Source organism: Natator depressus, chromosome 11 (genome assembly GCF_965152275.1).
Source record: "Natator depressus isolate rNatDep1 chromosome 11, rNatDep2.hap1, whole genome shotgun sequence".
In the NCBI taxonomy this organism is placed as follows: domain Eukaryota; kingdom Metazoa; phylum Chordata; order Testudines; family Cheloniidae; genus Natator; species Natator depressus.
The window spans coordinates 20,973,920-21,001,584 of NC_134244.1; the positions used below are offsets into that span (position 1 = coordinate 20,973,920).

At 37.1% G+C, this 27,665-nt stretch overlaps 1 protein-coding gene across 1 annotated transcript in view; it reads right to left on the reverse strand.

Annotated features, from left to right (window-relative positions):
- Window positions 1–396: 396 nt before the first annotated feature.
- The window catches only part of LRP1B (LDL receptor related protein 1B), a 1,292,938-nt gene continuing 1,265,669 nt past the window's right edge, over window positions 397–27,665 (reverse strand). Inside the window, exons 88-92 of the mRNA XM_074967293.1 lie at window positions 12,820–12,896; window positions 10,917–11,007; window positions 7,590–7,734; window positions 6,398–6,496; window positions 397–2,406 (exon numbers count right to left, since the gene is read on the reverse strand). Coding sequence (XP_074823394.1) covers window positions 2,266–2,406; window positions 6,398–6,496; window positions 7,590–7,734; window positions 10,917–11,007; window positions 12,820–12,896 — 553 coding nt within the window. The 3' untranslated portion in view covers window positions 397–2,265. The remainder of the gene's footprint in view (window positions 2,407–6,397; window positions 6,497–7,589; window positions 7,735–10,916; window positions 11,008–12,819; window positions 12,897–27,665) is intronic.

Consider the following 27,665-nt stretch of genomic DNA (forward strand, 5'->3'; position numbering starts at 1 on the left):
CACCCATCAATAGAAATTTGGTTGCGTCTGCCTTTCATTAAGACTAGCAATCACATCTGTGGAAACAGCAGCTCATGTTCCACAGCAGAAGCACTGATGCAAAAGTTTAGGGCCAAATCCTGGTCCCAATGACTACAATAGGAGGAGGACGAAGCACTTACACTGATATTCATCAGAAATTTTTGCTTACTGACATTCAGAGGATGATATTTACATATCTTAAATGTTACCAGAATATACTTATTTCTTCAACGATGCTATAAAAGAAAAAGTAGGGTTTAAATGTTCAGTGAAATAAAATATATGGACACACCCCTTCTGAGTTATTAATACTCATGTACTATTGCAGAACCTTTAAGATAGAGGTTTTATAATGAGCAGAAAATGTCTGGCTTTTTAAACTGAATTTAGCTTCCCGTACAACATATTTTCTTACTTCCCTTTAATTTCCTGTCATTTTGGTTTTTATATTGCCTATATAATGGTATGTCCTAACTTTAAAAATTACCCAACACAATGAATTAAATATGTAGAACTTCATTTAAATAAGTCAGTCAACAATTTTTTTATAAAGTATTTCACACTTCATTGTAGAAACATAGGCAAAATGACTATTATAACCAAAATGAAAAATACTGTTCAATTTAAAAAATGTACTTAAACAAGAACCTGAAAAAGTTTATGATATGCATAACATTTTTTCAAGCAAACCTGCACTAGTATTACATAAATCAAGAGTTTATAAAGGCCTCAATATGGCAAGGTTTAGAAATAGGTAGTATGCATGCACATAGTACAACAAAAATCTTTTATAAAACAGCAGTTATTTTTTGTAATACTTGTACAAAGGGAATAAAGAGCAACCACAAACATATTTAATCTGTTAGGTTAATATATTATGACAGGTAAAAGTCAACCATGTCTAGCAGAGGAACAAAAAGCCCTCCACAGTATGTGTGTGAATTAGTATTTTGTGCCTTTAAAGTTATGTATAAAATATTTCAGTTCTTTTTACAACTTAAAGAAATTGTACTCCTTATTTCTGTCAAAATTCAAAAAGGCAAGTGGAATTTTTTTTTGTTTTTATTCTTCACAACTACATAAAATAAACCAGTACCAGAGAAAGTACTGGAAACCAATTACATTGATACTCTCCACTTTTGATAATGGGTTTTGACATTTAACCCCAAAGTATTAAAATTAATTCACAATTGGTCTGAAATACGTTTCAGTAATATATAATATTGATCAGCGGTATCATAGACTATCATCATTAGTATAAACTGCTATGTTTTGGGTTCTTTAATATCTCTGGGCAAGGATGATTTTTTTTTCTTACTGGGTAAATCAGAATATTGTTATCAATATGTGTGCTTACATTTTATTTTTGTTCTACTGTTTGGTGTATGATAAGGGATTGATCACCCACAAATATTGCATGTGGTTGAGTGAAGAAACATCTAATACATGTGTAGGCAATGCCCTCTTGTGCTCTAGGGTGGCTACTGTACTACAGGACTGCTGGAGTTCATAGGCCTTGTCCCACAGCAAGTAAGGTCTTCCAACTTTCAAGATGTATTTCTACTCTGGTCTATAAGGTTTTACTAAATACAAGGTTGTTTACATGGTATATATGTTTAGTATATCATGTACAATCACTGAATTTCTGAAACACGCATTTGTGTTCATGCAGATCATTAGATGTTCTGATTCTGTAGCCTTGTTTACTTCTTGGCAACCTAAAGCTAATTTTAAAAGCAAGTTATGTTTGATTTGTGAAGAAAAGTGATCTACTTTTAACAGGATCTGGAGTGAAATTCTAATGGGCACAAAGAGAGTAGACCATTCAATCATTCTTTCACCATGTAAAACAAACAAAATTACACACTGTACTACAGCTTTCAGACTATATAATCAAAAGGTGCAGATATCATCTTCATTGATTAAGTAGAACCAAAAAAGTTCATACAAAATAGATTGCTCATATTCACACTACAAACAAATGTTGTTTTTAATTTTAACAAATTCAAAGGTGTATCAGCAGCATTGTTGTAAATTGTACTGTAGTGCAGTTTCTTTTTCATAAAAATACCTTAGAAATGGTCAGTCAAAAGTCATCAGCAAAAGAAAAACCCAGAAAACAATCAACCAAACAAAAGAACAGAGGTAATGCTGATGCCAAAACAATTATAATACTGTTGGGTACATAGAAAAGTAATCCTTATATTTTATACATTTATACAGAGTATAAAAGGTAACAGAGGATTATGCCACAGTCTCCCTTATACCAATATCTATTTTCTTTGGAAGGAGTTCTTTTCTTTCATCAACACTTGCTAATGAGTTTCGACAGTTTTTCCCATCCATATATAACTTTGCGTACACTGGATTGGCGTAATTTGTTGGCTGTGGAAAAAGATAAATATGCAGTATGTGATTTAGATTAACAACTATTTTTTGAAAATGAAAATTGTATTGTTAAAACAAAGGGAGAACACGTATACATAAAAGCAAAACTGAACATGTTTAATGTTTACCTGGGTTTCTGTAAATCTTACCCGGGAGTTAAGATCTGTAGGAATGACCGCCCTGCACTTTTAGCGGGGGGTGGATGGTGGATGGATAGTGATGGGCGGGGGGCTATTTGGCTAGCTAGCCGAATGAAGGGAACTGTGTTTTATGGCTGGAGGGGGGAAGGTGGGCAAGAGATGAAAACTGCTGCAAAAGGGTCAGTGTGGTCGCTGACTCATCCCCTGGGACTGCAGGGTTTAAATAGGGCAGCTCTGTGCCTGAAGCCTGCCTTTCACATGAAACAGGCTGAAGCAGGAGGGAACACAGCACTTCAGCACAGCATGGCTCCATGTGGAAACAGGAGAGTAAGAAATGGGGAAAGAGAGTAATTCCCCCCTTCCTCTGGTCCAGGTAGGGCAAAGTAGGCACAAAAGAGTAGCTCCACAAGGGGAGGAGAATATGGCTAGAGAGGCAGCTCTACTTCCTGGTGCCTCCTTGTGGCAGATGTCCAGTGCAGGTACTCCATAGAGTGACCGGATAAATGGCTTGGAATAGGACTTAAAAAGAGGTGTTCCTTCAAGGAATGAACAGGGGGAAGTTGGGGACTCCTATGATTGGTACGGCAGGGAGCCAACCCCCCATTCTTATAGCCCACTTTAACCCTCCTCTGAGGGGGTGGATGGTAAGATCCCAGCAATGGATTTGCTGGAGGGACAGGGATGGAAAAGAAGGGGAGCTGGTGGAAGCCCCACGGGTATGGTAAGGTCCCGGCAATGGACTTGATGGAGGGACGTGGAAAGAAAAAGAGGGAGAGCTGGTGAAAGCCCGACGGGTAATTATGGAATAAGCATGGGGTTACCTGCATTGTACACTTTTATCTGCTGGGTAATCCCAAATATCATATAATAAAGTTGTGGCTTGATTAAACCCATGTCAAATGTCTCCTGTCCTCCTTTCGGTATAGCCAGACAATCTGTAACCAACAGACTCCGTATACCGCCTGTTCTAAGACCTCAGCACCTAATAGTTGATCACATTTTGGAAAACTATGGCCCAAGTATATAGTACAATTTGACCAAATTTGCTAATCATATTGTAACTTAAATAAGAGATCTTATTTATTATTTATCTTATTTAACTGTTATTGTAGTATCTGTAAATATAGAAGTACTTCCCAATATCAATAATTTTGCTAGTTCAGGGACTGAACCAAAGTCCAGGTCAATGTGACTTAAAGATGTGCTTAAGTCCATCTCTATTCTGCAAAGCACTTAAGTATACATGCTATGTTTTCAAACAAGCACCTTTGTGCTTTCTCACAGGCTATCCCTCCTGCATGGGAGGCAGTCCCTATAAATATCTGCAAAGTTACCTCGTTATTAGAATCATAGAATATCAGGGTTGGAAGGGACCTCAGGAGGTCATCTAGTCCAACCCCCTGCTCAAAGCAGGACCTATCCCCAACTAAATCATCCCAGCCAGGGCTTTGTCAAGCCTGACCTTAAAAAAAAATTAGGCTTGGAAGGGTTAGATTTTTATTGGTAAATGTTGTCACCATACATGCACAGACAGATGAAAAAATATTTTCATAGATCACTGAAAATTACAGATGGGCAAACTAAGAAAAGTGCTGCTTGAAAACTTACTGGAGTTTGATTTAAGGATATTTACTTTGAATAGTTTGAGATGTGATGGTGACAATTTATGTTGTAATGGTTATAAAGCTTTAACTTATTGTTTATTGTCATTAAATAATTGTTCTCCAATAGCCCCCTTATAATTTTTCACAACTGTAAAAATGTAAATTGATAAAAATAGGAAAAATGCTTAAAATCCATACTTTTGGCAACTAAATGGATAAAACTAAAAACGCTTAAAAAATTGATATTACCTGTTGAAATTGGTTTTTTTTTTACAAAATCTAATTCTGTCAAGTCTACTCATTATGTAGCTTCAAATCTCTCCTCAAAACCCTCCTTTGCCATGATAGCTATAAAAAACTTGAGAGTGGTCAGGCTGTGTGCTGTGACCACTCCCTATCACCAATATTGTCTCATTTTTTCCTTGTACTCCCCCAGCCACCTGTATCCAATATTTTTTGTCTTTTACTTAGATTGTATGCTCCTGGAGGCAAGGACCAGCATTTTGTTCTATGTTTGTACAGTACCTAGCACAGTGAGGACCAGGAACATGACTAGGGCTCCTAGGTGCTGCAGTAATACAAAAAGAATGCATGATAAAAGTACTGAACTACCACTAAAAATATGAAAGTGTGTAGGATGTGGGTGTGAACTTCCTCTTTTATGACCCATTATGGCTCAGTTATCTCAACAGAGGCCTTTGCTATCCCATCTGATTTCTCAACTTTATATATAGAGCCACTGGGAAGGGTGCCGAACTCCCCACAGATCACAAAATTTCCTGTTGTCTGTAGCACCTAGACTCGTATTACTTAGCTTGCTTCACTGCTGTTTTGCCCAACAGGAAAGAGTAAAGGTTTAGAATCCTCATTTTTCTGTTCCCGCAAGTCAAATAAGAGGCCAGGATTTGAAACTTTCCCATGGCCTGGCTCACTGCAGCAATCATAGTAATTTAAGATTAGCCAGGAGCTGCTTATTCTGCTATTACAAATAATTATCTGATTGTCTGGTGTTCTACATTTCCCTGTCACAGAAAGAGATAAGTCACATTGAAAAGAACAAAACAAAAAACTCCTACTTCTATATTAATGGAACATATTACCAGCTGCTGTAGTAATTTCTAGGGGCAAATTCTACCTTCAGTTCTACCTGTGCAATCCCAGTAACTAGAGATCTTCACTTCCACAGTAATGACTACAGGAGTTCCAGATGACACAGAAATGTAGTTTTTATTTAAATTAACAGGAGTTTTCATTTGATTGCCAATACTGTACCACAATTAAAATAAGAATCATACTTAGCATTTATATTGTGTCTTCTGGAAATATCAAAGTACATTATAAACAATACCTTAATACCTGTATGAGGTATATATTATTATTATTATACAGTGGGGAACAGTGAGGTGCAGAAAAGTGAAGTGGTTTGAGTGACTTGACTAAAGTAATTTCCGTCAATCTCAGGGCTGGAATTATACCCTAGTTCTCCTATCTATGAGGCATGTTGCTTCCTCTGGACTGTACTGTGTTTTTTAAAGCAGACAAAATAAATAAAATTTCAGTTACATCAAAAACACATTACAATCGTAAAATAATGTAAATGAGACAAGGATGAACACTTTTTTCTATATGAAGGTGAATCAAGCATATTAATGTCCCCTCTCTTTTAATTGTTTTAAAATTTTCAATATTCTTTTAAAGATATTGTGCTATATTATATACAAACTCTGGTTTATTGAAACTAAGCTAAATATTTTGTTAACTTAGTTGTCATTTGCAATAAAATTGATTGAAATTTAAACAATCCATTAATAACTTGTAAAGATTTATAGAAATTGTTCAACTTAATGCATATCAAATTCCCTTAAAATAGTAGGACAGAATTTCATTTACTTTTGAATCTTATCTCACTGTGATAAGTTGCATTAAATGCCTATCACTATTTGGTATGTTTATGTGGTTGGTTTCATTTTTATATAGCTTTACAAAAGGTATAACTTACTTATGTTTATAAAATAAAGCAATATATTTTCAATTTTACATTTTAGATCATGTTATCATGACAAGTAAAGATGAAATATATACGTAGAGGCACCTGTAATAACAAATATAAATTTTATTTCTACTTTTAAATAATTTCTTGTTAATGAAAAACATGAACAAAAATGGTGCTATTCTAACATAACGTGCAAACTCAGAGAGGGGACATGATGGAATGAGCATGGGAAGTGAATTATCATTTCTCACCCCTGCGGTTAGTGGTCCTTTCAAATCAGAGTTTATGTAGATTGGCGGTGCTGTGTGAGGAAGCTTGAATGCAGTGGACCCTCCCCCTATATACCTGGCCTGCATATAAACAGAGTATTTTAGTTTCTGTGCTAATAATACTGAATTTTCCATTTGTAGGTTGACATATTGTTTAATGAGTAGTGCACTGATTAAAAACAACAACTGGTCTTCTACAATAAAAACTGCCTTTAAAATTTTAACTACAAGCTTGCTTTAGTTTGGATGATTCTTATTATTCAGCATGAGATCAACACAGCATTTTCTGTCAAATATTACAATCGGGCTTAACAATCAGTCATGATACAGTTATTCAACTTGCCTAAGAGCCAGTGAATATACTTTATATTCAGCTTCCCTGTGGTATGCTGCACATTGACTGGGTGACAATGTGGTGACATTCATAGTGCTAACAGTAAGCCAGTTATTGCTTTGTCAAATATGCCACAGAATGATAGCTGCCCCATAGGATGCATCTGATTACTGATAAGTCTAAGAAAGTTATTGCACCATTACCCTGTCCACCCAGTGTCACATCACTCAGAAGTTCTACCATTGAAGAGCAGTGCTCCTAGAAATGACATAATTGAGAGTAAAATGACAATGTTCTTTTTTGATGTAGTACATCTATTCTATCAGGCCTCTGAATGGCTTATGTTTTTGGAAGTAACCATAATTTTCAACAAATTAGGCTCAGATTTACAAATGGAACATCTTGACATTAGCAAAGCATAAGAGCTAGTAAGTACATAACAGTGTACATTCAATAGGTCCACAAAATATCTGGAATTTAGGTAAAGAAGATTTTAATAATGATATTGTACTTTAGTTTTGTCAAGAGGGTCTATGATATAGCCTCTCTCAATTTACTGTTCAGTTTTAGTTTAACATCTAGAAAAAGCAGACCACCGCAAAAAAATATCTATCAACAAATACTGGGGTGTAAAACAGTAAATGCTTAATATCTATAATGTTTTCACTAAATAAACTTTACTTGACTCGTGTTCACCATACAGAATGAACAGACAAACCAAAATACATGCCTTTATAAATAAGTCTTCATCTGAGAGAAAAATCATACTAATTAGATTTAAAGATATTCATTACCACACATAAAATAAACCCTATTTTGCCATTGCAAAAACAATATTACCTTTTCTGGATTTACTGTGAAATCTGGATCTAAAAGTCCCCCTTCATTGTGACCATGGCCCACCTCATACATATTGTATGATGGATTACCAATTTCTACATTGATTCCTCCATTTATCATTGGTTGTCTTCGGATAGTTTTTGTCCTAAAATACATAAACAAAGGGAGTTAGTATTTTCAAGTCACTCCAGGGATGATACATACCACAAATATTATTTAACAGCTTTATGGACTAATCCTGAGTACCTCAGAAAATCTAAATAAAGGAGCCTTGCCCTGAGGGTCTATCAGGAAATCAAGGTGATGGTGAAATTTTCGCTACAAACAAAGTAACACTTTGAGCACCTGTGCAGCTGGGGCACGTTGGGGACGTGGCCTGTTACTACCCTTTTAAGTGGGTTTGTAGTAGTGTGGATTCATGCAATGCGCTGACCCACTGGTTATGGCCCTCGCGTTCCCCCTCAGTATGGTCAAATTAACCCTAGTTCCCAGGGAAAGCTTCATAAATTCATTACAAGATTTTTTCAGCAGTCAAAAGAAGGCAGAGTCCATCAGTGCAGAGTTTCCTCTGCTTCTGATTCTGAGGAACACAACATGAGTGATAACGTTTCTATCTTTCCTGGTACAATTAGCGGGGTCATCTCCTTGCTTATTTGGGGGCAGCTCCATGTACTCTTAACTTGGGAATAGCTGAGCTATGGCTTCATTATGGAAGTTATGTGTCTGTCAAAAAGTAACTGCCTGGAGTCCCTATTGGTAGTTATTGAAAAGCTTAGCTCGAGTGTCCCCAAACACAGGTGCAAAGTCAGAAACGGCAGGCTTAACTTTCAGATTGGTTTATATATGGGGGAACATCTTTAAAATTGAGTACAGATCTGAGGTTCTCCCATGGGTGAATCCAATTATTTTCGTTGGTAAGGAAATAAGAGTGATTTTTTAGCTGCAGGGGTTGAAAGTCCTGGTTTAGGGATGTCATTTTTAGACAGGAGACACTACTGAATTGTGACAGAACAATGGGGATGGGACTTAGGTGCTGGTAATGGTTGAGTTATCTTTTCTAAGTTAAGAAAACACTTCATTATCTTAAATCCAAGCTGACATGTGAAAGTGTCCTTCTATTTCCCCAAAACATAGTGGAACAGAAAAATCCACTTCCAGGAAAATTTTTAAAACATGTATCTTATTGTACTGTTTAGCTGTTAAACAATAATGTCTCTTGAGACTTTTAGGTCTCCTTTCAAAAACAGGGAAAAATGTTAATCAAACATTTTTGAATAAAAATAAATAAATTAAGAAGAGGCTTTTAGGTATTAATTTCAGCCAAACCAGATTCTCTATCACTATTTAAACTCTGAGGTCTAGCCTAAACACTTACAGTGATTGGTGCCATACAAATCATTAGATAGCTATGCATTTCAATTAATTTCTATCCTATATTTAGAATTGTTGCTTCTCATTGTATCTCAGCTCATCATAAGAAAAATCACAGAAGTTATAGGCAGAGGCCCAAATTTTCAAAAGTAGTCACTGATTTTGGGCCCTTCAATTTTGGGATGTCCAGTTTGAGACATGTAGGGTCTAATTTTGAAAGATGATGAGTGCTTGAACCACTTACTGTTTTCAGGTGGAGTTATGGTAGCTCAACACTTCTGAAAATAGGCCCAAGGTGTCTCAGTCTGAGAAATTAAAATCAATGGCCACTTTTGAAAATGTGGACTTAAGAGTGGTCCTATCAGTTTAACTGTCTATATTTGCACCATCTTACTAAATACTTGATCCTTTAAAACAGGCATATAATATATGATGATAAAAAGAACAATTTGTTTTAGAGTTTAATTATTTTCCTGTGAGTGCTCATAAAATTTTAAACCCACAAACTGAAAATTGAAAGAAAAAGGATTCAAATCCGTTCATTAAGAGAAAGTTGTAAATTGGTCAACAGGTACATCTTTATATGCATTAGGTAAACAAATATATACTGGCTTACTGTTTTCCACTGATTAATGTGTATAATACTTTCATATTTATCTTTCATATAACAATGTTTTAAGTGTTAAGAAAGATATAAGCGAAACAAGGTAGGTAATATAAAAAGAAAATATGGATTTTTACGTGAAGTAGATTGGTTTCTAGCAGATAATTCTGACTGTTTCACACAGATTTATGCTATTGAACTTAGAAGATATTATATGTAAATACTTTTCTCTTTACAGCTCTCTGTCAGGACTATCTGCTATGTAAGTTGTTGAGGAGGAGGAAAAAGCCTGGTATTGTCCAGATATACAAAAGCATCTAAATCTGAAAATCTTTTGACATGCGGTGCAAACCAGATATAAACCATTGTAAAAAATGAAGAAGTAACCTTTGCAAAAACACATGGTTTATTAGAAAGGACAATTTTATTTAAGTTTGATTCTTAACTTTTCATCCACATATGTGTCCCTGTTCCATGAATGTATCTAGTCTCTAGGATTTACATTTGAAAATACTCAACAAGAATTTTATGTTAGGTTTTGGGAAAAAATATATAGCTATTAATGTTACCTGGGCTAAGGATGAGTTTGTGAATCTTTAAATTTCTAGTATGTTATCACATTTTATTATATTTTTTAAGTTGATTACACTTCCACTATAACATATTATGTAAAATCAAATATTAATCAAATGTAAGTGAATGGGGGAAGGGATAGCTCAGTGGTTTGAGCATTAGCCTGCTAAACCCAGGGTTGTGAGTTCAATTCTTGAGGGGGCCATTTAGGGATCTGAGGCAAAAATTGGGGATTGGTCCTGCTTTGAGTGGGGGGTTGGACTAGATGATCTCCTGAGGTCCCTTCCAACCCTGATATTCTATGAATTAGAGTAAGCTATGTTTAGAAGAAAGTTCTTTAGGGCTTGATCCTGCAAACATTTACACACATGAGTAACCTTGTTCACTCATAGAGTTTAAAGCCAGAAGTGACTACCAGATCATCTAGTCTGACCTCCTGTATATCACAGGCCACCAGTACCACCCAGCACCCACACAATAAATCCAACAACTGAAATGAGACCAAATACACAGGAGTTAATGAGACTAATTATGTGAATACAATTATTCACTTGTGTAGAGTCCTTGCAGGATTGGGCTCACAGACTGTAAGACCTCTGGGGAAGGAATTGTATATTCCGATGTTTCTGTACAGCACCTACCACATTTTTATATGAGGTAAGTGTCCGATGTTTGTGATACAGCTTCTAGACATTAAAATATTTGTGTTTCTCTCCATTTTTAAATTTTTCTTTTTTAGGTCACACATAATTTAAGCACACTAATATGAAATTACTTACCTTCGTTTTCTTTTACAAAGAAGTAGACCAATTACCAGAGTAGTGATCAAAGTCACCAAGAGAACAAGAGGAACAATGATTGCAATGCTTCCTGCAGCAAAGAAATAACGTTGAATACACTAGTTTAAGTCTAACAGTTTCCGGACCAGGTAAAGTTGCTAAAAAACAAAACTAAAAGTTATAGTTTAGTTTACCCTTCTAATCAGAGGACAGTGATTGGAAGGTTAAATATTGACAATGAAAAAAAGCAATGTAGGTGTTGTTACATATATTCTGAATGTTTTCATCCACGATACCTGCATTTCAGAACTCTGTCTTTGCTATTTGGCAAACAAAGAAAAATTTGTTATAAACACTTTTGGATTACAGATACTGTTGCAATGAAAGTATCCGTTCAAGCCTATTGTTATATTTTATGCACTCCCGTTGTGAAGGTCACACATTTTCTTTAAAATTTCAACACATCCCTTGGGAAAAATTAAAATATTACAGGCAATATCTTTTATTTATATTTGTAAAAATGCTAAAGGCATTTAGTGCTCTGAGTAGCTCTCCCATATATTAATAATCACAGATCTTCCCCTTATGCCCTTGAATTCTATCTGAAAGATTATTGAAAGCCAGGGTAGATCGCAGAGCATTAATTCAATGTATTTCCAATGTGCATCTCCACTTAATAAACAAACTGCCACATTCTGCACTAGCTTCAGCTTCTGAATGGTCCCCAGAAAAGGGCATTACAGCAATCTAATCTTGAGGAGACAAAGGCATGGATAATTGTGGCAAGGTCCACATTGGAGAGAAAAGGTCATACTCATCTTCCCAGGCAGCTACTACTTTGGCTTCCAGAAGCAATGTGGGACCTAACACCACACCAGAGTTGAGCAACTGTTTTACAATGGCATATGCGCTCCCTCAGTAAGAGGTGCTGATATAAGTTCTACCAATTCTTCTGGCTGCTTCCGCCAGCCAATTAGCATTATTTGTGTTGTCTAGACTGAGTTGCATTCAGCTAGTTGCTCATTTAAACAGTGGACAATTTGTTCTACTGCTCCAGCTAAATTGGTTGCAACTGAGATGTAAAACTGGGTGTCACCCTCATACTAAAAACACTGCAGCTCATTTCTTCAGTTTAAGGGTTTGTCTATGTGAACATTTAGTTCGTGGGAAGCTGGGGAGTGAATCCACCTTGCAGTACTCCTCACGTGTTAACTTTCCGCGTGGACCCTGCTTATGCTCATTAGCAGTTAGGGTGCTTTGATCTATGCCACTTTGAAATGGGAGCAGATTAAAGGGCACTAATAAACTTTTGGACACAGCAGCAGGGTCTACATGGACAGTTAGCATGTGGAAGGCTAGTGGGGGATAAATAACCCCCCCACACACACCAGCTGCAAACTAAGTATGCATGCAGACAAGCCCTTCGGCACCAATATTATTGTAATACTGTTTTCTTCTACTGAATCTTCGTGTGTATTAATTTTATTTAAAGGAACAATTCTCACGGGCAGGATGAGCAAATGCAAAGCCTATGAACCACTTAAACCCTATTTTGAGGCTTTAAGAGCGATTTCAGTGGTCAAAAGTCTTGTGCTGAGTCTCTCCACAGGAGTGAATTTCACCAAGCATTTGTCACCTGATACTGCTTTTTCGAAGAAAAAACCATGCTGGGTTTAAAGAAGTGGGCATATAAAATATGCCATAGTTTGACAGTAATCCAGAATGTTTTATGTAGAACTGCACATCAATTAAAAATCAGAAATAAGAGCAAAATCCTTGCCATTAAAAAAATATAATCTGCAGCACATCACTTCATATGCTCACATACTAAAATATCACCAGTTTATCATTTTTAAATTTAACAATATTTTATAAGCTGTAGTAGTTAATTTGAAGCACTTACTTGTACTGATATTGTCAGACTTGCTGCTCTTGGGAGCTGGCCTCTCGCACTGCGTGCCTGACCAGTTGGCTGAACATCTAAAAGGATCCAATTAAGATGGTAAAATTAATGGATGACAACTGTTAACACAGTAACCTATTAAAGAGACCACCGCCATCTTCTCAAAAGGTACATGAGCCATTTTACAAAATGAACAATAAGCTTTGTGTAAAGAGGTCCTCAATATTCTGGCATGACATTGGGAACATTCTGCATAGCATTTTTACCTTGTTTTCTTCCTTCCTTCACTATTTTACAAACTGTAGGTTTGAATTGCAAACACTTATTATTATTATTATTATTGAATTTTTAAACATGCAGTCATTTTATGAAATTGCAAATGTTACACAATTATAATAAAAGACAAACACAAATGTATGTAAAGATCTATTATATCAGCGACTATGAACATTAGCATTCATACACTAGGAACTATTTTAATTTCGTTTTTAGTAATATCTTTAGTATGTTGTAGCAGGACTTCCACAATTTGGTTTTATTCATTTCAGTATCATGCCACCAAATGCTGGAACTTTTGAAATAACTGATATAAATAACAATATTAATAATTATTAGAGTATAATATTTCTACATGCACAGCCAACAAGAGACAGAGATAAGTGGCTTTACAAAATGGAGCATTATTTGATCTCATACAATGCTCAACTGCAATTCTCTGACAGTTTTCCATATTTCCTTTTCCATATATCTGAACCTGAATTGGATAGTTGCATTTGGTAAGATCAGTAACTTAGTATTGTGCGTGTTACCTGTCTGGGTCCCTGATCCAGCAAACCACTTAAGCATTCACTTTGCTTCAAGAACAGGAGTAATTCCACTGACTTCAGTGGGACTATCCATGTTCTTTAAGTTAAACGTGTGCTTAAGTACTTTGCTGGACAGGGGGCCTGGATGCATAGGTAGGTCTTTTGCTGCAATCTGTGCAAATATAAAATATGGTTTCTTCAAATATTTGTTCGAGTTTTCACATTTGCTCTCCATGAATGATCAGAGAAACAACGATGAAACTGCCACAAATATGGCTTCAAGAAATCCATTTAAAATTGAAACAAATATATTCATGAAATCTGTTTGCACTATTTGCCCAGCTCTCCTTATAATGAAGTTTACTTCAGAATCTGAAAACTCTCCATACTGGATACTGCAGGAAAAAGAAACCTTTTAGCTGTCTCAAGCGCATGCTGTGCAATGGGCTCTCCAATATCTCCCATCAGCTTGGATGTATAACAAGTTAGAAGGAACTACATTTTACACATTAATAACACAGAGTTTATACAAAATGAAAAGATGACTTTAAATTCATTGTTCTAATATCTTTAAAGGGATTTTGATGTAAAGGGATTAATTTTTTTATGCAATCCAGTTTACCGGCATTTAGTAGGGCAAACAAAATATGTGTACCCTTCTGGATCATGGGTGTTCTAACATTGTAAAATCTGGTTATATTTGCCAAGTACTTTGACATATTTCGACTTAATTGTTCTGAGGCTGATAAAATAAAATATTGTAGTTCATTATCATCCAGTTATCATTGTGCTATATGGTGTTGTGGTCAATTCATATGCGATTTCAGATATAATCAATGTATGCTAAATAGATTTAAGTTGTAGGATTATAGAAGTATAATATTGACAAGTATTTAAGAGTGATGAGTATATATTAGGTATATAAGTAAACCACACTGGAATGTAAGACCTACTGGCTGAGGCCTGTAAGATTTTAGCTTAGTCATACCAGGCCATAGGCTTAAGAACGCTTGACATGAGTAGGTGACCTAGAAATAACCCTATGCCAGTAAGGTCACAAGATTACTGTAAAAGATGTGCTGATAGGTAATGCTATGAAAAACTGCATTGCAATAAACAAAAAGATATTGTCCAAGATTATGAGACACCTGGTTGTAATATCATGGAATATCCCGTCCTCATGCAGGATACATGTTGTGCATAGATGCTAATGAGAATAAGAGGAACTAAACAACCTATGAAAAATTAGGCACCCCAAAATTCACAGGGTGTGGAACTATAGATAAGGAAAAGAAGATGGAAATCCTCATGCATATGCATAGGTGTTAGGTGTGGTCAGAACCACAATATAAAAGAGGTTTCTTGGTTGGGTAAAAGTGGGAAGACCCCATGGGACAGCGCCACAAGAAACCCCAGCAGGATCCATCCCTCTATCAGTGATTGTCTATTGACAGGTTCATTGCCCTCCAGAATATCGAGAATGTGAGCATGACTAGTCTTAGTCATAGCATGTTGTGGGGGTTTTTTTGGTAGGATTTCTAGATGCATGGGTAATTGTAACTTTACTTATTGCTTTCATAAAACTTGTAGTACAGATAGGAATTTGTACTTGTGATTGTGTATGTGGTCATTATCCTTGGACTTTGTGTATTCCTGGAGTCTCCAAATTTGAGAAAAGCACCAGAGGTGATTTTCACTCTGTTGAGCTTGAAATTGTAGCCACAGGAACTGAATCCATGGTAATTTTTAATACAGAATTACTAAATGCAATCTAAATAATGGCAGATACAAGATTACTCACTATGTATAGATGGAATATAAAAATCCACCAATATTTGGTGTTAACCCAAAAAAGGTGTCCCAATTTGCCTCTGAGATTTGTGTTTCAAGTGAACAGCCTTGCAAATATCCTTTAAAAGATGATTCAGTAAAACAATTGATTTTTATAGCCTTATAAAATCATTCATAAATTTAACATTAATATTATAAAATATTCATTATGGATTAATACTGTAATATTTAAAAATATTTTTGAACTATTTATAAATATAAGCATAAATTAAATGCATTAAAATATAATGAGAAATTTGGCTTATACCATTAACTTGAGTACTACTTTAAAAACTGTTTTCCCTTCACCAACCATTGCTATATGCTTCTTATCTGAGTGTTAAATATAAAGATAAATTTCTCAGTTACCAGCGTGTTAAAGACTAATTTAACCAGCTTGGCCAGTGATATTGGCCCATGATACTAAAATACTTTGGAAAAGTACAAAATACAATGGGTCAAATTGTGCGGAAGCCCAGGAGCACAATTAGGTGTGCTAACTTGCCTCTTTAGCACCGAGGGAATTAGCAGCATTTTGTCTTTGTGCATTCACTGGGGAGACCGGCAATATCCTCCCTGTTCCTTTTCCCCACCCCAGAACACAGGGCACCTGCATAGTGCAATTCAAAATTTAGGGCTATAGTTTTAAAGTGTTTCACACATTAAGATAAAAAGTTAAGCTGATCATTATTTTTACTCCACTACAACTTGTTCTACAGATGCAGCCTCTAGACTGGTTCACCAATGGTATTTATTAACACGTTCATTAATTTGTTAATTAATGCTTCAAAAACCTTTCGCACAATGGAAAAAGTGTAACATGATGGTAGTTATGGCTCTGGTTTGACCTCACAGTTAAAAATGATCATAACATATTTAAAGTTCTTGCCTTCAGGGAAAGGGTTAGTTGAATTAACATCAGAAAATAGGCCACACAGTAATGTATGCAATCAATTTTAAAACTCAAATCAACTAGCATTTTCATTATTGTTTGCCATCACCTTAGCATATTCTAGAAGCACACAATACGTTATGATTCTATCATAAAAGAGATGCACACTCCTTTTATTTTGCATTTGTATAATTCTTTATAAACACCTTTTTGAGCCATTATATCAAATGGAAATTATTATTATTCTAGCCTAATTTACAAAATTATTGCTTAGGTATTTGCCACTTCACAGGATCACCTTCCAATGCATGATTACAAATTAAGTATTTCTAGTCTCTTTACAGAAACACCATAAATCTTCCTAGTTTATTTATGCTGCAACAATCAGAACTGTTATCTTCAGACAATCTTAGAATGAAAGTCTTTGTACTTCTTACCAATGGTTTGCAACATTTCTGCAGTTCTGTTGAGGAATACTGCAGCATGTGGATTAAACTTGCTGAGATGCAATCTTTGAAAAACTACAGCTGGCTCTGACTAAAATATTTGAAGGGAAAAAATTTCTTTAAGAGTTGGACAGAGACTCAAATTGGTGCCCAGCTCCTTAGAATGAGAATCTCAAATGTCTCTGTTTTGGAAATGGGACCATTTGAAAATAAACCCTGAAGATGTGGCCTTAAGGGATGTGGCAAGCTGGAAAAGGAAGTGAAATTAGTGAAGGTTCACTATCAAGACATGAAAGTGAAATCTTACAGGAAAATTTTGCAAGAATGTATGGGCCTCAGAAAATCTCCCAAAGAGTCACTAATCACTGAGACATTGTGTTATTGTCTGTACTAAATATAGGGATATACTGTACTGCTATAGCTCAGATACTGCAGTGTGATAATTGTTGATCTGTGCTGACTTTATAACATGTCCAACTTCAATGTTAAGGAAAATGGCACTGGTTTATCACGACACAGAGCTTCCTGATTTAGAAAGCTTTTAACTAGCTTTCTTGGATATAAGATACTCTTAAGGAAAATGCTGCAGAGTAGCAATAATCATTGGATTAATAAATCTCCTTGAGGTACAGATGATAGCAAATGTGTTAATCAGTAACAGACATTTTGGTATCTAACATGGGTACTGGGTTTATTTGGAACAATTATCCAGAGCTTCTGACTGGAAAAATAAGGAGGCATGAAAATAATTGGGACCTACCGGACCACATACTGCCATAGGGCCTAGCAGGAATATTTTGAATTAGCAAGAATTATCAAGACAGATAATGACAATACCTAACTAGACCATGAACAAACAAATACAGCTTGAAAGCGATGATGAGCCTGAGAGTCAAAGGCTCTAGAGTGGGATTAGGACTGTGGGTGCTGCTCTTTGCAAACCTCAGGTCCAAATGTTCAGTCCCATGATTATACATACAGCCACAACAATTACTACTTCTCGCAGGGTTCCAGCCGAGGTGCTGAGAGTGCATGCATATTTTTGCTTTAAGTCACACATGGATACGCATTATCAAACAATGAAAAAGCTGAATGTTGGGACCCCAGCCCAGTTATCGTCAAAACTCTTGTTACCATCCCTGCTGCAAATTTCATACCACTAAAATTAAAACTACTTACAAGCTGGGAGAGAAGTCCTAGGTTTACTGTTGTTATTTGCTATGTGTAGTGTGATAGCATCCAGAAGTCCAAGTCAAGTTGAGGACCCCATTGTGATAGATACTGTACCAACACATACGATAACCTGGTTCCTGCACCAAAACGTTTTATAGAAAATTTGTCTTCTAATATACAGAATCCATACTTGATAGGCTTGAATTGGCCATGCCAACGCTCGTAGATATTGCATTGTTGGTGAACATCTAGCTTGCAAGGAGTTGGAAGATACAGTGAGAGCTGAGCAACAATTAATGTATGGTCTGAGTTTGCGGGTGCTTCACTGTGGAGAAATTTCTGACAAGAATGTTGTCTATTTATTTCATGGCACATCCACTTTTTAAAATCCAGGTCCAGCGATGGTTGTTAAGGTCCCTAAATCAGGACCCCGTAACAGATAAGCCCTCAGCAGCACACAATATCCAGCATCTTTCTGAAGATCCTGTTGAAGCCATGAAATACAGACAGTCCCTCGTGAATTGCATATCTAACCTTGGTACCCTCTCAGACAATGTGGAGATCTCCTGAGTGATAAATGTAATGCTATATCACATGCTGCTGCTGGAATAATCAGGTGGTTGCACAAGAAACCTTGGCTTTCCAAAAAGGCCTTTGATATATTAGTGAAAAAGGCAGAAGCATGCAAGCAGGGAAATATCCAAGAATGTAAAGGACTAAAAGACATTTTCCTGGCTATGGCAAAATATGACCATGAGGTTTATGTCCAACATGTCGGTTCCTTGGCCGACAAAGCAGACGACAGCCCAAAGAACATCAAACTGCATCCTGCCTACAAAACCATCACTAGCATGGATGGTAGCCATAAACAGCCTTCTAAGATCCTTGTCATGAAACCAGATGGCTCTCCCTGCTAAATGATGGATGAGATCCGGGACAAATGGAAAACACATTATGAAAATGTGTTGAACTGTGGACCAGCTGACGACTGTCTAGAGCTCTGTGACCTAGAAAACCACATAGCAGCAAATCCAGGGGTGAACACTGATCCTCCATCACTTGAGGAAGTATAAAAAGCCATCCCAAAGTTATGGAATGGACGTGTTGAACCAGTAAGCATCAGTATGCATCGACTTTTCTTAAAAGCATAGGCATCAGGCAAGCAGAGTTCAGAGGCATCAGGATTCAACAAAGTGGACATTCTGCATGGTGTCAGCACAAAATATGCGTGGTCTGCACCAAATTCTGAGCATAAAGTGGTTTGATTTTGTGAAAAAATGTCACAATCTCTCAAAGACATTGCCTTCCTTCAGTCACTCATTATATTAAAAAATGGCAATGCATGCTCTTTGGCCAGGTTACGAGGATGGACAAAAACACCCCAGCTAACCTTGCTCTCCGTCAACCTGTGAAGGCATGCATACCTTGATCCTACTTGACACTGCTTGTGGACCACCTGAAACTCATGGATTCTCAGGACTGAGCCAGATCTGGGAACTTCACTACCCAATGTCTGGTGCAACACCATCAATCTTAGTCAGTCTGCGTGTTTGATGATGGTCACAGAGGAAGCTCTGATAGAAACTCCTGGAACAAGGCTCTCCTTATATAGATTGAGGGAGCTATATTTACTCACAGATAAGCTTCCAAAGATGCAACACAACTTTCATAACAATTAGAAGTATTAGATAACAAACACTATGTATGCTGACTGGCAAATCTTTTTTATATGAAGGAAGGGAATCTGTCTGGAAAACACTTGAAAATGCTGGTGAGTAGCAAGCAGAAAATTAGAAAGGAATTAAATATATAAAAATATCATGGGTAGATATTAAGGGATCATAGCTGACTGCAGGACTATACATTTAAAGGCCACATTCTATATCCACCTTGTAGCATTTAGTGAAAGAGTGGATTGAAGGGTGGCTTGGAGGTGTTTTATCTGCCCTTTTATATGTTTGAGTGATAGCTGCTCTCACAGACTAGGATATTTTAACTTTGGATATTTTTGCTCTTTTTTTTTTTTGACATTGGATAGGATAAGTAATGCATTTAATATTCTAATTATTCCAGTCCAGGCTTGGTAATATTTCATTGCTCTTCTAATATCTAATGAGGATAGTTTGACATCTTTAGAATGTGAGGATATAGGACTAAATGATGGAAGTGAGATGTGCTAGTTAACATGAAATGCTGAAGCTACTTTAGGAAGGACCACATTATCTGATAAGAAACTAAGTATAGGGTTCTTTAAATGGATTGTGCCTGCAGTTTGCAGACAACCAAAAACAGCACCTTCAGAGATAAGAATGGCAACTTCAGAGATAAAGAAATTATGGAAGCTCTCTTCATGGATCCATAGTTAAGTTTAAGTTGAGTTTTGTACTTAAACCAGGGATTCACCCTCTTAGTTTCACATAAGGAATAGAGTGTATCCACCACAAAATGAAAGCTCTTACTCTAGACACAGATAGAATTTTCTCAAAATGTAAAAGTAAAAAAATGCTCCTTTTAAGAAGTTTCACACCCTGTGTCAGACCAATTTTTGGTCCTGAATGATCTTTATAATGAATGACACAGACTCTGAAAACTTCTCATGTAGCTACAACTCTCTGAAATCTGGTGCATTTACTACATTTAAGAATGTTACTGCCTTTCATTATTGGGACCAATGGGAATCAAGCCTTTTAGGAAGATGGTGGGTACCTATGCTGGGCAGAGAGAGGGGAAAACTGGAATGTTTTTGTGCAGGGGAATGTGGATTTCAGGAGCTGAAAGTACCTGGCAAGTACAATCTGGCTACTTTGAGCAGTGAGTGTATTGGTGAGTCTGGCCCTTAGATTTAAGGTAGATACTCTATGTTTTCAAACTATTAGAAATATAATATGGTACTATTACCTTAATGGGGTTTTTGAGTGTGACTTTTTAATAATTAAAAAACAGAGGAAATTTCCAGATAAAATCTACTTTAAAATGAAGTAAATGTTTAGTATATATCCATAACTTAATGGTAAAAATATCACATGGATGTTGTAATGATTAAAAAACCAACCCAAAAAACAAGAATTACAAACCCAGGAACAACTGACTTAAAGATAGAAGAAATCCAAACATGTTAAGTGATGGAAATGCATATTTGAGGCAGCCAAACATATTTAACTCTACCCTGTAGTGACACCCTGGGGAAAAATTAAATCTACTATGTCTTTAAAAACCATTAAGCTAATCTCTGACTCTGAACACCATTATGCATGAATCATAATTATATGGTTATTGCACAGTGTTCATTGCAGGATAGATAAAGCTTGAGGCAGGACTTGATCTCTCGTCTGAAGCAAGAAAACAATGGAAAAACACACCAATATTGGTGAGGGTCAAGAAACCTTCAGGTAAGAAGCTGTTCAATGGTACCAAAAATTGGCAAAATGTGCACCAATATCTAACAACATTGCTGAATGTACCCTAATTAGCTAATACAACAAAAGAATCAGAACTCCCTACACTGGGACAGGACATGCAGGGACATTGGTGAGTGCCTGTCTGCTGTTTTCTGTGGTAAAAGAAATAAGTGGCAGGGCATGGAAGCACCCCAATGTATCCTGCAATCCAGAAAGTTTCAAGCTCGTGTGCTGAGGGTACATGCATCACCAAGCCCAGAAGCCAAGCAGAAAATGTTCAAAGAACAACATATCTTTTCTCCTTTGCCAATATCTTTTCATCTCTCCTTTGCACTATTACTTTTTACATCACCAACTGAATTAATGTCTCTAAGGCATTTTGGGTTGGGATACAGCTTGAACAAAGGATCTCATAGAATATACAATTAAATTTTATTGATCTCTTCCAAATTGAAAGTGTTCATACTAAATTAGTTTAGTTTCAATTGAACAGGAAAGATCTTGGTGAACTAGAATACTACACGTGAAAGTCTCCAGGTAATTATAATTAGGTAGCCCATTAACTGTACCCTATGGAGTTACATTTACCGTAAAATATTTAACAAATCTGTTCTTCTCTGTCACTTTATTGGCCTACCATAGTTTAGAATTGCCTTTTAGTTTCATTCAGTCCTCTCTACGCTATATTGGTAGCTCTCACTCGATTCAACATAGATTTCAGAAAATGCAATCAGTGTGCCAGGTCAAGTGCCTTTAGCGCATACTATTGCTAGTTGTAAAACAGGCCCATGATTTTTAAAAATGCCCTCTTTGACAGGATTTCTGCCATAGTTATGAAACCCTCTTCTGCACATACAGTATGTTTACATAGAGAGATTTACTGTGATTGAGTGTTCACACTTAAAAAGCTGTATAACAGAACAGAGATAACAAGAGAGGTATAGTATTGTAAGGAATATAAGCTTGATTATTGCAATTTCTTCCTTTTTGGTATCCCTAACAGACACATTGTCCACTTCTAATCAAATGAAAATGCAGCTCTGAAGGTCATCTTTGTTCATTGCTCTGACTGCATCAATTTCCTCTTTGAAGCACTCCATTCATTTCCCTTGTTTCAGTCAATCAAAGTTAAAGCTTCTTGTCCTCACTTTTAAGGCATTTCACAACTTTGCCTGTCCCTACTTGTCCACTATTATCTCTTATTTTGTCACTCCCTCCCCCTTTCTCTGCTTCAGCAATGGCACAAGCACCATTTCCCACACCATTTCCCTGTCAGCTTCTCCCACGCTCATCTTCAAGCTGTCTTTGTGCATGGAATGCCCCTTTAATTAATCAAGGCCAATACTCTCTTCTTCAAATCTGTTTTCAAGACCCCACCTCTGCTGTGACCCCCTACCAGAAATCAATCCACAAATGATGGCTGGGTTATACATCATTAGTGTAAGGATGATTTTATTATTTAAAATTAAAATACACAAAAATCATCACTTGTAACAGTCAAGAACCTTAAAGCTCTGCAATAACTAACCAATGTAACCATATGATCTGATTTTTGTTATCCTTATACTTGTGTGTCACAATCACCTGGGGGTCGGTTCAGAGCCCACAGTAGTAAGTGGAAAGACTCCCATTGACTTCAACAGGATTTGGATCAGCCTATTGTTACTTCTTGCCTCAGTTTAGATTTTAAGTTCTTTAGAGCAGGGTCTATCCTTTATTATGTGTTTCTATAATTGTTATTACAGTGAGGTGCCAATCTCATCTGGTGTCCCCATGTGGTACATCAATGCAAATAATAAATAACACTAATTGAGAATTATAATAATAAGCATGTATTTGGGAAGGAGTATACATATAATGAATTAATGATGAGGGAAGAGATGAAAATCAAGTAAAGTAAGTCAAACATAAAATAAGAGAGAAAATGATGGAAAAGATGGGTGGGCATGCAATCAAAATAAATGGAAAATTTGTTACTTGATTATTTTCTTTCTGAAACTGACCTCCCCTTCAGTCTGCTATGAGCAAATTATGACTCTTGCTGCAGTTCCTGGAAGCAGTCCAGACATGTCTTTCAGGTTCCAGGCTTTACCTGTGCTGCTTGCATCACCCACCGAATGAGTGCTACCAAAGCTGTAGATACACTTAATTGTGCGAAACAACTTGATTCATACATTTTAATGTTAAAAACTTGACAATAACGGTCTAAAAATAGAATGCTCTTAAGACTGAACAAGCCATATTCCTAACAATACATCCACAGTGGGTCCGATTGCAGGAGAGGTCTGATTGCAGAAAGTCACTGCCACACTAGACATCATTAGTTAAATTTACCATTCTGCTTCTGGACTTCTTGTCTCCCAGCCAGTTATTGGTGGGACGTAGTGAGCCATAAGGATGAATAAGAGAAAGGGAGAAAATAAAACAAGAGTGTTCCCTTTATTCCTAAAACTAATTGTTAGGAATTCAGGTTCCACATTGTGCCAAAACACGCATCTTCAGAAAAGTACATGGCTAGCTTGTTGTGTTGATGGAGAATCAGGCAACAGCCTTGCAGATTCCTTCTTCTGTGGTTGCTTATGTCCATTTGTCTCATGGTGACACCATGCACTTTGTATAATAGCCCTTGATCCCTTCATGAACTGGTCTACTTTATGCTAAATAAGCTTTCTTATTCAGCATTTTCATATTAAACGGAACAATTTGGATATTATTTTTCCACAATATTTAGGCTAAAAAGAGAAAAAAGTGCTGCATGTTTTCTAAAGGAGTCAGTGCATTTGAGATATATTTTTATTACTCACCCAGGTTTGAGTCATAGCCTTTCCATCTGATGGTGTACTTTTTGACCAAAGGGAACATAGAATTCTTGCCTAAGAAATGTATACTTGTGTGTTTACATTTCTTAGAAAGGATTCTGGAGTATGTATGACCTTGTCATCATGGAAGATACAGTAAGGTTTCTGTATCCTTAGAGGAGTCATCTCAGAGACTGTTGTGGGTGATGTGTTGGCTATTAAGAAAAGTGTTTTGATTGGTTAAAAGGGATGAAATGTGAGACTTTATTGCATGATGGAATCGATCCTGTGACAGGAAAATGGATCTGACTGCCAGCTTAGAGAAGTGGCTGCTCTTAGGAATCTGGATACCTGGAGAATTCCACTTTGATAGCACTATTCAAGGCTGAGATGATGTTGTTCAGGGCCATTTTTTCAAGAAATACAGAAGCATTGGGATGGTGGATTTTTTGTGGCTGATAACTATCTTTAAACTGGTAATAGAATTCTGTTAATTTTTTAACCTATACTGAAATAATGGATGGCTTGGGGCAAAATAAGCATCTTGGTTACTCTTTATGGAATCCCATTGTCCTTATCCCCTCCTATGCAAAAACCTAGCACAAGTAAGTGATAGAGTGGGGCAGAGACAGAAAGAACATTTGACCAGTGATGGGCCAAGTTTTCTGTTCCCCAAACTCTCAGATAGGTGCACTTGTGAGTAATTAATTCAGGGAGGTCAGACGGCTTGTGTTATAGAGGAGTCCAGTAGATGATCACAATGGTCTCTTCTGGCTTTAAAATCTGACTTTACGTGACCTTGGTGTCCGGGGCACTGGGCTTCATGCCCACTGTCTCACCCTTGCTATGTGGGCTTTGGAAAGAAAGAAACTCCAGGGCAGAGCCAGCGTGGGCATGAGAGAAACTCAATCCACTAGGGACAAAGACAAAAAAACAGACTAAGCAGGTACAGCAGCACTGGAGTGGAAGAGATGAGAAATAGCTAGGACTATGCCCCCTTCTTTGGTCCAGACCCTGAACTGTGAAGGAACCCACAAACACAACTTCCTTCTCTCTTTAGCCATGTTGGCTTCATGAAGAAAGAATCTCTGTTAAGAGCACTCTCATGACAACCCCAGGACTGTCAGCTCTGGGTCCAGAGAAAATCAAGAAGCAGCCCCAGCAGACACCACAGAAACTAATAATGTCTATGTCCATTGTAATCTCAGACTGCTTTCTACAGTTTCTACTTTCTCTTCTACTGATTAGCTCTAGCTGCTTCCAACCATTCCCTTACAGTCTCCTCATTCCAGTCTCATTCCAACTGCCCTCCATGCTACTCTCCTCCTTTCCTCTCTCCAGTCTGACCTTCCATCCAACATATTTCCCTTTCCCTGCCCTGTAATACTGCCACCTCTTCCTGATAAGACATTTAGTGTAAATACAATTTTAAAAAAATAGAACCCCAATAGTATATTAAAAAAATAAATGAAATGTCAACTAAACAAAAGAAAGAAAAAAGTAGGCCTAACATGATGCTGGCAAGTTATTATTTCTGTACTGGAATCATTCATCATTTTTACCATCTTACTTATTTACATTGTTATCTCTGGGGGTAGGGATAGTCTTTACTGTAAATTTGTACAAGTACCTGGGAAAATGTACCTTGAGGCCTCTAACTGATGCCATAATATAAGTAAATAAACTATTAATAATGAATAGTAATAAAAATGATGCAGTGAGGAGGCTCAGAATGCTCAACTCTTCCAAATTGTGCTTTTTTTATCTTCCTCTTGGTGCGGTCCTTCTGGAAGAAGTCCTCTTAGAGGATTGCCATATCTTTCGTCCTGTGGTGACAAATTTTGGAAAGGATAATATGGAATATCTGATTCCTGGATTTTATATGATTTCTTCATGTCCTTTTAGCTTTGTTGTCCTTTTGCCCTTAGTTTTCCCTCTTCGCTAATGACAGACATCTTCAGAGAATGAATGGAGGAAGTATGATGAAGTCTGATTTTGTTTGAGAGGAGCAGTTTCCTATGGGTTGAGATTGTTCCTTTTCTTTCTCTGGTTGAAAAAGTATATCCATATTCTTCAGTTCTTCCTCTTCATAGTCAGATTCAGAAAGCTCCCTGTTTGTGTGGGGAGTAGTCAGAGCTAGGGAGAGAAGGAAAAGATCTCTGGTGTCTCTTAGAACATTTTCTTATGTTTCAGTATCTTTATTGATTCCCCCCCTTTGGGGATTTTTTTTATTTACGGGGTGGTATTGGGGGGGTTCCATAGCTCTGGTAAGGAATAAGACCTTTTCATAGACATAGCTGAGAAGGGGGCAAAAGAGAAGGTTGGTATATGAGAGAAACCTTTAGTCTCTGAGGAAAGAGTAACTGGATAAGATAGTGGCAGCTCTGCCTAGGGACAAGTAGACCTGGAAAGGCACCTGCTAATTTCCCCTTGAGATAGCAATAAGGCTTTACCTTTCAGGGAATTTTCCAGAGAGGGCCATTTCCTGTTGGCGTAGTTTGGTGCCTGCCAGCCAGTTTGACGCAGCCTCTCCAGATCAGGTTTGGGGAGAAGATCCTAATGTTCCAGCTGAGCTCTTTGCTATTTCTGAACGAATGAGTGCTCATAGGTTGGGAACAGCTGTGGAAAACCTCTAGACACCAGTTGGGTGTCCCCACAAATGGACTTTTTAGATTTAAGCTCTAGGTTCTTCGCCTGCTTAGCCATATCTAGAATAGCAAAGAGACCCTTCTAAAGGGGATAGCAAAGACTTCCCAATTGCCCTGGGCTCCCCAGTTGTAACAGCTCCCAAACCCTGAAGGAGCTGGTACACGGCATTGCAGCACCACTCAGATTTGGCCCATATGACCCTTCATAGGTGGAGATGGAGGGCAGACAGACCAAATTTGATTGGCATTGTGACCCTGTGTGCTATGCTGCAATGCCAATCAAATTTGGTCTATTTGCCCTTCATCACCATTTATGGAGAGGCAGATAGGCCAAATCTGAGTGGTGCTGTGTCCCAATTTAGCCCCTGGAAATGTTGGGAGGCATGGGGTAGGGATACCCCACTAATACTCCATAGTAGCAAGAAGCATAAGACAGAAAAATGGTTTCTGGTGGGATGGAGCTGCTAGTGCCCCAAATATAGCTTTAGAGTTGGGTTATATAGATAAAAGGTGAACCACGGAGATAGAAGATCTGGTGCATGGTGGAAGAAATGTAACCACAGAGTCTGCATGACAAATCTGGATTGTCCTGGCTAACTGTAGCAAGCGCAGCCTGTTAATAGTAGGTTAGGGTGGAGATGAGGAGACAGTCTTTTTCAAATATATTTTGAATTTTTCTTGATGTTCAAGCTGAATTCCTGCCGTGAGTATCTATAGTGAATTGCAGGCTGACAGCTTTTCATAAAGGTTAGTGATAGGATGTCAATAGACTACCCTATAATAATAAGGGGAAAAAACCTCTTTTCATGATGCAAAAATATGTTTGTATTCTGTTATGAATTATCTTATGCTATA